Source organism: Neomonachus schauinslandi, chromosome 4 (assembly GCF_002201575.2).
Source record: "Neomonachus schauinslandi chromosome 4, ASM220157v2, whole genome shotgun sequence".
NCBI classification, from domain to species: domain Eukaryota; kingdom Metazoa; phylum Chordata; class Mammalia; order Carnivora; family Phocidae; genus Neomonachus; species Neomonachus schauinslandi.
In genome coordinates, this window is record NC_058406.1 from 154,952,781 (window position 1) to 154,969,497 (window position 16,717).

Below are 16,717 nucleotides of genomic sequence, written 5' to 3' on the forward strand. Positions count from 1 at the left end.
CACCATTAACCACTTTGTCTTCCTGTCTCCTGGGTAAAGATAAGCAAACATCTGACCAGGCTGTTTGAAGGATGCTCCTTCAAACAAGTAAGGAGGCCTGGCTTCCAGCCATTACATGCATTCCTGTCCCTTTCTAGGGGGGATGGAGAATGGGAACTGTCTTCGTGCTATTAGGAACCAAGCAGAAAGTTTAAAACTGCAAACTGTTAAAGCTGGAGGGATCTCATTGACTCTGTGTAGACAGTAGAGAGAAGCTATCTGACCGCTTTTTAGAAAAGGAATCAAGGGACAGAGAAATTAAGTGACTTGGGGCACCTGGGTGGCTCAGTTGTTAGGCGTCTGCCTTCAGCTCAGGTCATGATCTCAGGGTCCTAGAATCGAGCCCTGCATCGGGCTCCCTGCTCCGCAGGAAGCCTGCTTCTCCCTCTCCCACTCCTCCTGCTTGTGTTCCCTCTCTCACTGTGTCTCTCTCTGTCAAATAAATGAATAAAATATTTTTAAAAAAGAAAAAAATTAAGTGACTTGCCTGAAATCACACATGCGTTAAAAAGATATCTAGTTAATGATAGCCTCAGAATTAAAAACAGACTTCCTTTTGACATACAAGACTTGAAATGTCTGCGAAGGACCCAAAAGAAGAGATGGGGCTCTATTTTACATAGTTTCTCATGTCTGAAGAGGAAGAAGAGCTGAGCCAATTCCACTGGACCCAGCCCATCTTTCCCTCATGGATAACCAAGCTCTTTGTCTACCTGCAGAGCTAGCAACTGGGACCTGGCAGGTTTTATTGAAGGGGACAAGAGAGGTGAAATTAAAAATAAATTTTTAAATTATAAAATCCAATCTAATGTATTCCTAATGGCTATGTAGACGAAATCGAATAAGATAGTAATCTTATTAAATTGTTAAATATTAAGTAATGATAATAATGTTTTCTTCCTGTATCGTGATCCTGAGGTCCTACATCCACCCCCACTATTTTCAACAGAGTGATATGATGCATTCTCGCCAGTAATAACAGCTCACTGCATAAATGAGTCACAGGTTCTTCAGGGAGGCAGGTGTAAGTTTTAAAGCCTTGTTGGGCAAGTTAAATAATCACTGAATTATGATACTGCTATGAAGAATTCCTGGCCAGAGATACCATATATTTGATGAGACTTCAGAAAATATGTGTGGTGGGAATTGACTGACCTTTACATAGTTCTCTTTAAGCTGAAATATGAGAAGTAAGGAGAAAAGGGTCTGTTTAAAACTGAAGAATACTTTCCGTGGTGGATATCAGTATTTTGTAACAAGAAAAGCCACAATGGAGAAAGGCATTCAGTGATCTGTTGGAGAAAATAACAGAAACTGTGTACCACAGACAGGGAAAATCTGAAATTTGAGGGAAAACCAAGACTTAGAAGGATCAGATTTGGGACTGAAATATCAAGAAATAGTTTATCTTCCTCAATACAAACAGGTATTATAGAAAGAAAAAATGAGGAAGAGGTGCTGTTCGATTAAAAGATTTTTAAATGGGCCTGAAATTCCATGAACTTGATAAGACAAGCTAAGTACAGAACATTTAAGTGAAACTGAAAAGAAAAATAATGGTTTTCAGATTTAGTATAGTCAAGAGGACAAGATGCTTTCTTAAAAACAGATCATAAAACTATTACAGAAGCAAAATGGAGTAGTTAGAAAGCTTCAAATATCTGAACATTTGTAGAAGTCTTTTCAAGAGAATTAGGATAACTACACTTCTAGACTCCACATTTGAACAACAAAGAACTGATGAAGAAGAGCAAGAATTAGAAATCTTGGGAGAACGAGACCATGTTTTCTTAGAGTTCAAAAACAGCCACCTTCCAATTCTGATTTGTATCCACACCTTGATTATAACACTCAATGTGTAGGGATTTCTGTTTCATGGTTCTGCTCCCACTAGACTGTGAGCTAGTCATGGAAATAGTATCTCCTGGACCTTAGAGTCTCCAGAACCTATTATGGCACCTCACACCTTATAGTTACTAAATAGATCTGTAGGAAGAAGGTGGTAATTTAATAAAGGAAGGGAAGGCAATAGGCTCAGAGGGAGAAGAGAACTATCTGTAAGATTTTGTTCAGATATCACCATCTTGCCAAGGAGCACCCTGACTGTCCCCTCCCACACTCTTGATTCGTTTACTCCCTTACTGTGCTGTGCGATATGCTGTTCGTGTGTGTGTGTGTGTGTGTGTGTGTGTGTGTGTGTGATAACCAGTTATCTATCTCCTGATTTTCCCCATTGGTTCTATTTTCCTGTTGAATACTGTACTTTTCCAAAATTATGTGTTAGAATGTGATAGTCCTACAATTTTTAAAATTAATGTCCCATGATCTGAAAGACATTATTATGGTCAAAATAGGAATACTTAGCTGTCTTTATTTTGCTTTGGTGCTGATATCTTAAATGCGTTTGAGCTTCATACACATGGTCTAAATACATTCTGGTCTATTATATCTTTATTTTTAATTACATAGCATTACTTGATCTGTTTCCTTAGCTTTTCTACACTTATTAGTTCAAATAATAATCAAATGAAAGTAACAGATTTAACTAATGGTCAGTTATTTAATAAATGATACTATATACTACTTTTTTTATCTTTTTTTAAAAGATTTATTTATTTACTTGAGAGAGAGGGGGAGAGAGAGAGAGAGCACAAACAAGAGGAGCAGCAGAGGGAGAGGGAGAAGCAGGGGGCCCAATGTGGGCCTCAATCCCAGGACCCTGGGATGATGACCCGAGCTGAAAGCAGACACCCAACCGACTGAGCCACCCAGGCGCCCCACTACTATATACTACTTCTGCTTAGCACTGTACATGGACATGGTGGCATTCAATAAATATTTGCTTAAAGTATTGAATAAACAATCGTTGAATGGAATATTAGTTCTACTAAGCTAACAATCAGTTCTCTTTGTTAAACACTCAATAGATTACTTTTTCACGGGCTTATATTCATGGGCCCTTCACATATATTTTTGCAAATAATTATTCAATATACAGAAATGCAAAAAGGTTTTATTTTTTTATTATTATGTTCAATTAGCCAGCATATAGTACATCATTAGTTTTTGGTGTAGTGTTCAAGGATTCATTAGTTGAGTATAACACCCACAAAAAGGTTATAAACCCACAGTGTATCTCGGCTTCACCAGATCCTACTAATAATGGATATGTAGCCTTTTATCTTCCTTATACTTTAGCAAATATGAAATGGGGCTTAAACTAACAGGTTTCATGTTTTATATGCTTTAGAGATGAATATATAGGTTTGTCAAAAAATACTTGAGAGAAAGTTACTGTATAAAACAATTATTACGCATTAGACAGATCCAATATCTAAAAACATGAGAAAAATTAAACCATGAGAAATGCCTAGTGTAGGTGCTAGAAAAGATTTTAATCCCTATAATATGTTACACTATTGTTGACATGTTAATAATTGCATCATTGGCATAAACTTTTAAAATTGGCACATACAACCTGCCTCTTTAGTGCAGTAGGCAGCGCGTCAGTCTCATAAAATGCGCACATACAGAGAATATTATAGGAATCATTTATAATTGGAAGAGTTTTCTTATAGTCACTGTGGTCATTATATTAAGAAATACATACTGATAATAGATTCTCATAGGATTATTTAGTTTCCAATGTTTTACATTTTTCTTAATGGATTCCATCATGGAAAAAAATACCATCTTTCTCTCTTAAGACAAAAAGTTGTATTAAAAGTGATGGAATGTGCAGAGACAAGGGGAACTTCAGTTTTGGGGGGGCATTTCCCTCTGGTCATTCAGGTCAAAAGTTCATCCACAAGGCAGTGAAGCAGAGGAGACTTGATGGTTTGACAAACCCCAGGTGAGCGTAGGACCAGAGCAATGAAGTGAGATTGAGAGTAAAGTTGTGATGAAACTGAAGATGGGGGTAGGGTTCAGATCTAAGAGTAAGGAGGTGAGCTCTAGTTCCGCAAGGACTGGAGCAGACTGTCTTAGAAGGTTGACGGGGCTGTTCATCTCATGTGATGGCTATTTGATTTACTCCAGAATGGTAAGGTTCTGCCCCATGCACCTTCTAAGTGGCTATAGAAGGCAGAAAGTATACCCTTTGTCAGCCGGTCCTGATCTATAATCTGAAGTTGAGAATAAAAATGAATCTATTTTAAAAAATGAATTTTAAAATAGTACAAAATTTTTTATATTCTGTGTTAAAATTGCAGTTATAGAGGGCACCTGGGTGGCTCAGTTGGTTAAGCTTCTGCCTTTGGCTCAGGTCATGATCTCAGGATCCTGGGATCAAGTCCCGCGTTGGGCTCCCTGCTCAGAGGGGAGTCTGCTTCTCCCTCTCCCTCTGCCTCTGCCTCCCACTTGTGCTCTCTCTCTCTCAAATAAATAAAATCTTTAAAAAACAAAAAATAAATAAAATTGCAGTTATGGGGGCGCCTGGATGGCTCAGTTTGTTAAGCTTCTGCCTTCAGCTCAGGTCATGATCCCAGGGTCCTGGGATCAAGCCCCGCATTGGACTCCCTGCTCCGCGGGAAGCCTGCTTCTCCCTCTCCCACCCCCCCCCCGCTTGTGTTCCTTCTCTCGCTGTCTCTCTCTCTCTCTGTCAAATAAATGAATAAATAAAATCTTTAAAAATAAAATAAAATAAAATTGCAGTTATGTTGAATTGTGATAAAATGTGTAACAATTACATTTTTAAGGTCACTGTCCTTGAAAAGTATCTTTTAGTATTTATTCAGATACAATGTAAGATTTATTAAAATATAAAGTTTTATTATCCCTCACCCAGGGAAGCTGTAAAATGCTGCCCTCATAGTTCATAATTTTTAGATCTTGCTGTATATTTATGCAAATGTTTATGCTCACAGAATCTTACGGTGCTTTTGATTTCATCATGATAGGAGACGTTGCTAGGTGATGTTCTTCTAGAATTCCAAGGGAGTTACAATAGAAGAAATACTTCTGTCTTCTCTCAAATGTTTGAAAATGTTCTTCTAACAGTACTATAAAGACTTTGTATAAATTTCTCACAGAGCCAGAGCATGGCTTGGAATAGTAGAACAGAATACGGGAGCAGGGAGTTTCTCAAACTGCATCTTGAGAGGCAAACACATGTCTGGTGTAATTCTTACCCAAAGATCCTAGAAAAGAGTCTTGCCTATGGTGCCCAGTAAATATCTGAATGAATGAGAAAATGAAGGGAAGTGGAAGGCCATCACACATTAGAAAGAAACTGTCTGAATGACTGAAACATAATGGCATTTCATGTACCTCTCTTTTTCCAGGCCCTAAACAAGTTTTGGTAAATGTCACTCTTTGTAGTTTACCTATCAGTCTCTAACTTATCATTGGATCATATTTAACCTTATCAGTGAAATAAAGTGTTTCCTTTTTATATGAATATTTTAGTTTTTCTTTGAAAATGGCATTTCACATGATGGTCTATAGAAAGTATATAGAAGGCATGAGCATTTTTTCCCTAAATTTTGGTATTATCTATCCAAACTGCTTAGCTTATGATTGACTCCATTTTATTCTGGGAGGTATACTTTGAGGGGTGGCCAAATACCAATAAGTTACAAATCTCATGAAAGTGTATTTCCCATTTTCTCTGAGGCTGAATTCTGTCTGAAGTCATCCCTGTACACTGACTCCTAAAATTGTTGAGGACATTTAGTAAGAGTTTTGGATTCCTGGTGATAGCTAAATGAAGATTTACATATAATGAGACAGAACTACTGTGCTAAAAGTTCTTTGTTATGGATGGAAAAACAGTTCATATTGGCAGCCCCATTGTCTAATATTGATATCCGAAGGTTCTCTTAAGCCATGTTATTTAGCAGTTAATAGTATGGATTGTAGGGGCACCTGGGTGGTGCAGTCGGTTGAATGTGGACTCTTGGTTTTGGCTCAGGTTGTGATCTCCTGGGTGGTGAGATCAAGCCCCGCGTGGGACTCCTTGCTCAGCAGGGAGTCTGCTTGAGATTCTCTCCCTCTGCCCCTCACCCCACTCTCTCTCTCTCTCTTTAAAATAAATAAATATTTTTTAAAAATAGTATAAATTATGGAGTCAGAAGACGTGGATTCAAATCCTGGATTTGCTACTTGTGACATCAGACAAATTGTAAGAATGTGCATCAAACTTCGTGGGTTTAAATTCTGGTTTCATTTCTTAATAACCTGTGTGACCTTGGGCAGGAGACTGACTTGCGTCTCTCAGTTTTCTCATTTATTTTCAGTTTCCTCATTTATAAAATGAAGATATTAATAATCGTGTATCTCTCAGAGGGTTGTGCGTTTATTAAGTGAGTTGATGTGCTGGTTATGTAAAGTTGTTTAGAAAAAGGCCTGCCATATCGTAAGTGGCATATAAGTGTTAGATTATTCCACTAGAATGCGAGCTGCATGTGAAGCTCATTGTCCATTTTTGTTCAGTGCTATATCCCCAGTAACTAGAATAGTGTCTGGCGCGCGGTAGGCACTTAACATATATTTATTGAATTAGTGTACATTGCTTTTCTTGTCTGTGGAATGAGAATAATGAGAGTAGCTACCTTATAGAGTGTTTATGAGCATTAAATGAGGTAATGCTTTTGAAGAACATATAACACCAACTATTATCATCATTATTATTATACATAAAGGGCTGTAGGTAATATTAGAATCCAAATTTTGTTCTTACCCTATATCATCTAGCTATTCTGCTTTTATGACTCATAACTTTGATCTTTAGAGTTTTTTTTCTTCATTCCTAGGTCAACTCTTATTACTGCTTTTTGGACTAATCAAGAAATCAATTTGCTTACTTCCATGGACATTTTCATGTACCTCTCTTTTTCCTGGCCCTAAACAAGTTTTGGTAAATGTCACTCTTTATAGTTTGTCATAAGATAAAGGCAAATATTATCCTAAATCTCATTACAGAATAACGAAAATGCTGATCATTTAATGTTTCTTTTTTATCTTCTTGTATTCTAAACATCCTTTGACTTCATCAATCTATTGTGAAAGTTTCAGGTTGACCAGCTGCTAAAGTGTACCATCTGCTATTCACTTTGTAAGTGTGCTGAGTAGACACCAAAACTATGTTGAAAAACTGAAAAATCACAAAAGCTTAAAATTTTTTTGTACTATATTGACATGAAGCTGGGGATGGGAGAAGAGACTGTATATTTTAGATTTCATATGCAAGTCAAGGCTAATTGCCCAAGACTATTAAATACTTCTGGCAATCTGAAGTTAGTAGAAAATGTTGACTACATGGATTTGGTCTCTCATGACTTAAATGCGAAGTTATTTTGTGACAGAAAAAAGAATATATATTTTAGGATTCTGAGAGTTGGTTTTGAATTAAAAAAATATATCCATAAATGTTTTTATTTAGCAAAGAATCATTGCTGTAAGGAGGATTGGTTCACGGTGGCAAAGTAATTGACATCAATTGTGAAGCCTGAGGTAGGAATGAATCTCCATGTTACCTAAAGCAAATGTATATCAGGAGGTTAGTTCAGTCTGCAGCATGCTCTGTGACCTATCCTGAGCAATATCTGTCTCTTCTAGAACGAGCCATTTCTGGATTGGCTGGAAAACACTGTATGGTGATAGAGTAGCCAGAGGAGTACTTTTTCTGTTTCTTTTTAGCATATCTACCTCTGGGCCTTGCTACCTGTTTTCTCCACTACTTCTCTCAGGGACTTACTTCCTTTTCTTCCCTTCCCTTTATTAGATAACTATGTTCCTGACTGAACTAATCTGCAGTCTAGACACTATACAGCTACTTCACGTAATAACTGTTTTATATATCCACTTAAGTGACCAAGTCTCTATTTCAGGAATAAACTAACATAGTTTAAAATTTTGGTGATTTTTTTTTTTTGAGAAACGGTTAAAAAAAACAGAGACATAAATGACATGTATTCTAGACCTGTTATAATTGTGGCTATGATTTGATAAAAAAAAAAAGCAAATATAGATTTAAAATTGATATATAGTCAGAATAAACAATATGGTTTTAAGGATATGTTTTCAATATTTCTTTTCTCTTAAATCAAATAATTTACTGTACAATTCATACTATATCTATCGTCTATTTCTGTGTAAGTATACATGGTATGAGACACCTGTGATGTAGTATACAGGGCGTTGAACCTGAAATCAGAGCCTCTGAATTAGAGTCTTGCTCTGCCACCTTCTAATTAAGCAAATCACTTAATATTATTGAGTCTTTTCTAACTCATCTATAAAGAAGAAGTAATGATGACATTTTCAGGGTTGACGTAAGAATTAAGGGGCATAAATGGTGTGATATTCAACAAATAGAATGCTATAATAGTATATGGATGCTATACTTATATATCTCTTCTTCAAAAAGATGATTTTCATATTTAGTGGTAGAATCTATTTTCAAGACCACATTGTGCTTTTAGAAGGTAATTTATTGTGTATATTTGTGACTCACGTTTTCCTCTGATTATCTTTGGTTGAATAAGAAAGTTATAAATAATTCAAATACTGGATTATAATGATTCTGGAGTTACGCTTAGTTTTATATAATGAAACTACCTAATGGCACATCATTTGAGAACTATATCCAAAGCCATTTGAATATGTAGAATACGGTATGGAGGAATGACATGTGTGAATTTTTATCAGTGGTTTATTTTTTATGTAAATTTTTTAGTTCCTTTGGGGGCAGTAGTACTTATATCAGAATGGAATAAGAAATAATCAACTTGCTGAAAATATATAAACCAGAAATATTATTTATACAAGATTTATTATACATAGGCAAGCAATTGAGCATAGGACAAAAAGAAGTAGAATTATAAATGTTCTCAATAAGTTCAGTGTATGCCACAAGGTATCATTCAGGACTAGAGGTCTCTAGCTATTATTGTACTTTGTCTCTTGAATGCCATGTGCCAACATTCTGCTGTTTCCTTAAAGCTTTCTTCCTTGAAATAAGGTGATTTTCTTCTTTCTTCTTGAGTTCTCCCTACTTCTTATGCCGTTCTTCTGTCACTTCTCTGTATCTCTAAGCTTCTAACTATAGGGAAAAATATCAGCTTCCCAGGACAACCATGTTCTAAAACTACAAGAGAGAAATGATGGTCCTATAGAAATAGCTTCATCTAGACTATTCTAGACTAACTTCTTCGTGGGGCAGAAAGCCAGGTCATTAACACAGAGAAGGCAGGGCCCAAGCAACTCAGACATGACCACCGTTTCAGGTTTTATATTCCCTATCCCCCGGCAATCTCTAGTAGAAACCCAAAGTATTCCCTTTCAAAGTGACTTTCAGCTATCATTCTGATGTCCCTGGATGCCAAAATAAAAGTTTCCACACCTGGCCAATTTATTTTCCTAGGATTTCCCCACTCAGTCCCTCTTCCTCGATTCTTTCCTCCTGACCACAACACAATACACACATGTGCACGCACACACACTCGTACCCATACATGCAGATGTATTCCTAAAACAATACTGCAATTGATGCAGTAGCTACATGGGCTAGCCGCTAATATTTTGTTTCACTTTATTTTTTGGAATGCTGATCAAAACTTAATAACTGATTTTCAGGACTCACTAGAAATTTGTGACCCACAGTTTAAAAAAATATATTAGATGACTTTAGTTTTTTTTCAGTTTGCAAAATTCTGATTGTCTTTATTCTTATGGTGAAAATTTCATTTAATAAAAACGTCTCTGTTCTCTGAACAAAAAGCAATATGGTATGAAAAAGTGCTCTTAGAGTTCCTGGCTTTATCAATGTTCTATTGAAATGCTGATATATTACAAAAGTGAATAAAGAACAGGAAATTGAACTAAGAAGGAGTTGTAGGAATAATAATGAGAAAGGACTAAAGCCTTCAGAAAAACTGAAGCAAGAAACCTGGATAATCCTAAATCTAAGCAACCAAAAGTTATGTGATGGCATGCTTATTTGTACTGAAAGTTTCCTAATTTTTAGAAAGATTTTGAAAGGATGATTTACCTGAATGCATTTTTTTAATACCTTCTAAATTGTAGTGTCCAATGGCCAGAGTCATCAACATCCCTAGAAGGCCCTGGTAATCTGTTCCTCTGCCTCTTATCTCTCTGACCTCCTTTCCTTCCCTCTCACTCATCCCACTGCAGCCGCGCTAGCCCTTTCTGCTGGTCCAGGACACACCTCGAACCTTCCCACTGGAGGTTCTCTTTGCCTCAAACTCATTCTCCTCCTCACATACCCGAATGGCTAACTTCCTCAACATCTTCACACCTCTGTTGAAATGTCACCTGGTCGATGAGGCCCACTCTAACAGACCTTTTTTTTTTTACATTGCAGACTGCCCCATCTCTCTTAATTTTTTCCCATTTGCATTTATCCTAACCCTTTTAACACTGTGTACTTTACTGATTTATGGTGTCTGTCCCCACTACTAGAATGCAAGCTCCACTAGAGCAGAGATTTTTATCTGCTCTGATTATTGTTGTGTCCTAAGTGTTTGCAAAGGTACCTAGCATATACGAGGAGCTCAAGTAGATTTAATTGAATGAGCGTTTGAATCTCCCAGTACATCAAGCAAATAATTTGTACATATATATTACTTAGGAAATATTTATTGTATGAAAAAATAGAGCTCCCTTACACGTACCCAAGAATCAAGCTGTGACATGGTTAGGACTGGAATCATTGTACCCTACCTTCCCACCCCCCCTAGATAAAGAAACTGAGAGGTTGAGGGACTTGTGTAAACCATGAAAAGTGGGGCAGTCTTCTGACTCCTATTAAAATGGAATTATGGTTGCTTCATATCCTGGGATAGGGATTTGCAGTTTCCAGAATGCGACATGTTATGTCACTTATAAACGGTTTTGTTTCTAGTATGTTTGTGTTGTGTCCAACTTGAGGATGCTATCTTTTATTTAGATGTTTAAAGCCTTCCAGTGTTTATTGTCATTCTTAGCAACATTAGGTAGCAGATTATTTAATTCAGAGAAAGAAAGCATTAAACATTCCTGAAATTAAAGCAAAGTTGATAAGCAAGAAAGTACTTTTTTAGTGTGGGTGCTTTTTCAGGCTCTTGGTTTCTTTTTAACCTTTTTCTCCTCTGTTGAATTTTTTTTTAAAGACAGATGGTAAATGAGAAAGCTTTAATTCTAGGCTTCCGTGGAATCTATTAAAAATTGGGGAGCCTTGTGTTAGGATTTGGAGAAAATTTCAGTATTGCCTGTCAATGCTTGAGGAGCGTTAACAAATTAAGTGAAACTGAGGAAAGGGAAAGTGACAACCAAAAATTTCCTGATATATTACCCGTCTGCGATGCCTAACGTAGTGCGTGTAACTAACACCCTCTGGTCCTAAGCTCGCGGCGGGAAGAAGAGGAGCTCGCAGGGCTCGCTCTGGGTCCGAGTTGCCCAGAAGCCAGGGCGCGCGGCTCCGAAGCCGCCAGCCCACCGCCACCACCTCCCCCTGCGACTGCTGATTGGCGGGGACCACAGCATCAGCAGCATCTCCCGGCGAAGGGAGGGCGGCGAGACTCCGGCAGCCACTGCCTCCGGGATCCTCAGCTCCCTCCCGGCGAGACCTCGGACTTTCGCCGCAAGCAGCCGCGTCTCCGCCCGCCACCGTCTCGACCCCCTCCTCGTGGCCCTTCCCCAACAAAGTGGAGGACCCGGCCGCCGGGAAAGCCACGTCCGGTCCGGACCGGGTCGGCGAGGCCGGGGCCAGAACCCCAAGGGTCCCGCCGCACCGTCCCGGCCCCCGAAGCGCTGCGATCGCCGCGCCCCAGCCGCCAAGACGCCTCGTATCCTGTACCGCGGGAAGAGTGGGTCTTCGTCCAAGATGGGCCGGCAGGGCTTGGGGGGCGCCGGCGCTGCGGGGCGCTCCATGCAGCGCTCCCAGAGCCGGAGCAGCCTCTCCGCCTCCTTCGAGGCACTGGCCGGCTACTTTCCCTGCATGAACTCCCTGGAGGAGGAAGAAGGAGGTGAGGCTGTCTGTAGTTGGCATTTCTGTCTGTTCACCCCCTGGCATCTCGGTGGGTGGAGGGTTGGCAGGGGAGCGAGCACTCCCAGGAGCAGCGTCCCTAGCCCCGCTCGGCTCTCGGGCACTGCGCTGGGTTGAGAGACCCCCAGGCGCGTCGGCTGAGCTGCCAAGTTCCGTTTTATTGGTTTATTCCGAGAGCTCCACCAGCGCTGACTTGGGAGACTTTCCTAGTGAAGTTCATTCTCAAGTGCTTGCAAGTTGAGTAAGGATGCAGTCTGGGGGAGGCAAGGCAGCAGCCGTCGGGGGCACCCCACTATGTTTTTGTTTAGTCCCGCGATCTCGGTATTAACATTTGGCCTCGAGGACAGAAGTACTCAAAAATTAAAGGGGGAGGCAGCAGCGAATCCCTGCTTGTGTAAATTCAAGATCCAGATGAGGGGAAGGGGTGATACAATGGACAGGTCAGAGGTTGACTGTACTGAAGGAGGGTTTGGACTCTGGACTCTGGAAACTGTTCACACCGCACAGTGCTGTCAACCTACCTGACCGTCGGTTGTCTATCTCTGGTGTTAGGGGATCCCGTGATAAGTAAGCTGAAGAGAAAAACGGGGAAGAGAACTCTTTGTTTTAAACTTCTCACCAAGTGGTTTCAAAACCTTCATAAAGTTTTGAATAACACAACAGAGGTTTTCTTCATGAAGAACTTTTCGTAAGATTTAACAACTAACACAAAAAAACATAATTTGTAAATCAAAGTAAAAATTGACTGCTGAATAATGGCGTCCCAACATTTGAAATAGTGTTTATTAATTTATTGAGATGCTACTTGCAAACCGTGTTCATCTTTACACGTATATCCAGAGTACGTTAGTTATCATCATCATGTTAACTCTATTATTGTATGGTAATAGAGTTTATTCTGCTTTTATTTTGTGACAATCAATGACCTCTTATCAGGATATCTGCACTGAGCCCTGATTGACAATCAGTGACCTCTTACCAGGATATCTTTACGGAGCCCTGATTTAGAAGAAACTAACTATCTGCTCCAGGACGAGGTAGATACGCTTCCCCCTATTTTTCCCAGTTGGAGGGACAGGGAGCTGGAAAATGGGAGGATGAACAATGTCTGGAACGTGGTCTTCAAAAGAATTCACTAGTTAGAGCCATCCAGGTTTCTTCTAGCTTATTGTTGCAATCCCAGTTTGCAATCTCAGTTTGCTATAGATCACTAAAGGATACTTCCCTATGCAAACAACTTTTAATTTTCATACTAATGTCTTGCTAGTTTTGTTTGAACATTGACATTTCACGTGTTTTCTATAATTAAATGGTTTAAAATCTCAGAAGTGTAAACAAGTCAAGAAATTAGAAAATCACATTGGGTAAATGAATGATCACAACTGAAGCTAAAACTTTCAGTATTTATTATGAGCCGGGCGCTGTTAAAAGAACTTAACTGTATTTACTCTTTTAGGCCCACAAGAACGTTATGAGGCAGTATTTTTTATTATCCCTATTTCACAAAGAGTACACTGAGGCAGAGAGAAGTTCAGAAACTTGCCCATGGTCAGTGTCTCCCTGGTAGTAGGCAACAGAGTTGCCTATGAACCCAGGCAGCCCACAACACAACCTCCGCACCCAACTCTGGGCTATACTAGATTATTATTTGCATATACTTGGCCACAGTCACATACCTTGCAAGTGGTGAAGCTAGAACTCAAACCCAGCTGTGCCTGAAAATCCATATTTAAATGAAACAAATTATTAGAGACTCATTTCTCAATTTTTAATTTTTACACCAAGTCTTCAGTCTTGAGTTTGCTTCAGATAAACTTTCATCATTCTTCCCTAAGTTATAACCAGAATTGTTGAATTTATAAAATACCATTCCTAAAGAGACAGGGAAAGCTTATATATAACATGAAAATTTTCAAAATTTAAAATACATTCATTTAACCTTGGCTTACACAGATCTATCCCAGAGGAAAATCCTCTATCTACACATGGGAAGTTGAAACAGATTTCTGTTCCACTATATGGCTTATTGAGTTGCCAAGACAATGTTTCATAAGGAAGCTAGTGTTTTCAAAATTAAGCCATAGTTATCTACAGGTAACCAAAGAGGAATTGCTCCCCATAAATGAGCAGTCTTTCTACTAGGCTATGGTCATCTACATGGCCAAGAGAAGATTTCCTGACTTTCTTCTTGTCTTGCAGTATTCCTACCAGCCTTGAAAGTCCTGAAGTGTTTTTAGGGTATTCCACATACCCTGTAGAGTTGTAAAAGTTAGAAATCACTGTCCCGGAGCAGTGCTTCCTACATTTTTTTTTTTTTTCTATTGAGACACCCACAGGGACACATGAAGTTCATGTGGGTAACATACTCTCGTAAGCTTATTCAGGACTATGTTGTTATACTTATAACTGTGAGACCCATTCTAATGTATAAAGAAAAGTAAATCCATCACAACAACAAATCCATCACACTGATTGAGAACAACTTGTCTAAAGAGATTGGTGGTCTACGAACAAGTGTAATTTGACTAATGAAACTGATTTTAAATTAGCCTGATTTTAAAGCTCGTCTTTTTTTTTCTTTTTGGTCTTTTCAGACATCGTGCAATAACTAACTCAAATGTCCTCTGCCTTCCAGTTCCATAGTCTCACTTCATTCTTCTGCTGTGCATCTGGACATTGCCATTCTGCACAAGAAGTACCAAGAACTTTATTGAGAAACCATATTCTTTTTATTCATTTGTTCATTCAAAAAAATTTAGTGAGGCTATTTGATGTGTCAGCAACGGGAGTCCTTGAAATAGTTTGATATGCTCCCTACCCTTTTAGAGCTTCCAGTCTAATGGAGATAGATATTAATAGGAACAACTATGTAATTATAACTGACCAGTGTTAGGAAGGCGAAGTACAGAGTGCAATCAGAATTATAAGAAAACTTAATTGAGGAGTTAGAGAAGGGTGTCCTGAGAAAGTGAGAGTGAAACATGGATTTGGGCCTCAGTGACAGCTCTCAGTCCCTCACCTGCTGGGAACAGTGCCTCCTGCGGACCTGTGAAAACAATACGCAAAGAGCCCACAGCTAGGAAGTTCCTGAACTAGGATCTAAAGCCATAATTTGGCTCTGGAGTTTATAATCCTAACTGCTCTGTGTATTGTTTCCTCATTATTATAGTACACTTTCTAGTAATATGCTATGGAGTTGATGACCAGGTACAGTACATTAATAATAGTAATTATTGAACACCCATGTGCCACATTCCTTTGGTTTCCTAATTCTTCAAGGAAGTTATTATTTTCAACATTTTACACATGTGAACACTGAGACTCAGAGACGTTAGTTTGGCCATGGATTATAAATTTCAATGGGGCGTTGTCATTGAGGAGGAAAGGGGCATTCCTATAAGCAAAATAAGTTAAGTGATTTGTCTTTGTAGCATCTTTTTTGTATGCTTGTAGTTCTTTTTTATGTTATTTTCTTTTTTGCTTCCTTGTCCCTGGATATATTCTAAATAACAATTCTCCAATTCTCTGAGTAGCTTTTTTTTAAATTAATTTATTTATTTGAGAGAGAGAGAACACAAGTGGGGCAGGATGGGGGCTGAGGGAGAGGGGCAAGCAGACTCTGTGCTGAGTACAGAGCCCAATGTGGGGCTCGATCCCAGGACCCTGGGATCAAGACCTGAGCCAAAGGCAAACACTTAACTGACTGAGCCACCCAGGCTCCCCATGCTTTTTTTTTTTTTTAAGTAAAAGTAATAATAATAGCCCCTTACATTTTACTTAACAGTTTATGAATTTTGTTTACTTATTTTATCATTGAATCCTATGAGATAAGTATTAACTTCACTATATAAACTACTTGGCCCCAACATTGAATCTATGAGTCTACCTCCCCAATGTAGAATATTATTGTTATGTAGAATTTTTAAACATTACAAGTAATTCTAAGATTCCTTCCTAAGAAAGAAGGAATCATTTCAAGGAGAATTTACCATTCTGCACAAGAAGTACCAAGAACTTTATTGAGAAACCATATTCTTTTTATTCATTCGTTCATTCAAAAAAATTTAGTGAGGCTATTTGATGTGTCAGCAACGGGAGTCCTTGAAATAGTTTGATATGCTCCCTACCATTTTAGCAGCCCCACAACTTCCCATCTATAGAGTCAATGGTAAGTGGTTATTGTCTTACAATGTAGAAAATGGCACATTTTCTAACACTTGATAGATATGGTTTCTCAGAGACTATTTTAATGTTGTTACCTGTGGTTCTGGGCTAGTGATCTTTGTTCAGTTAGGTACATATAATATATGATGAATTTGATTTACTTGATTTTATGGCCTGACTCCTTTGGTTAAAGTATGGCTTGGCAATCATACAGAAGAGATCTTATCAACTTAATGCTATTTAACTGAATAAATTAATTCATTTAATTTCTTTTACATGCCACTAGCTTAAAAATTAAATTACAGGAAAACCATCCAAGAAACAGGAATAATTTTAAATCACCAGAAAAACTGAGAAAAGGTTTTTTTTTTTTTTTGCATATGATAGTGAAGCTATGAGGAATTAATATAAAAGGAACTAAAGAGAATAATAGAAAAGACCTATTTAATTCACCCCCACTCTTTAAGAGGTCGTGCAACCAATAAGAAGAGTATAAAAAATACTATCTTGGTCTAATCTTTGTATATA

At 38.4% G+C, this 16,717-nt stretch overlaps 1 protein-coding gene across 39 annotated transcripts in view; it reads left to right on the forward strand.

The window, feature by feature from the left end:
- Positions 1-16,717, forward strand: part of RIMS2 (regulating synaptic membrane exocytosis 2) — a 595,628-nt gene that overhangs the window by 555,749 nt on the left and 23,162 nt on the right. The window contains exons 1-2 of one of the 39 annotated variants that reach the window (XM_021688334.1): positions 11,909-12,013; positions 14,975-14,980. The exons of 37 other annotated variants lie outside the window; for them this stretch is intronic. In XM_021688334.1, coding sequence (XP_021544009.1) covers positions 11,909-12,013; positions 14,975-14,980 — 111 coding nt within the window. Of the gene's footprint in view, positions 1-11,863; positions 12,014-14,974; positions 14,981-16,717 lie in introns of those variants that run through there. One more of the 39 variants, XM_021688333.2, reaches the window with a different exon arrangement.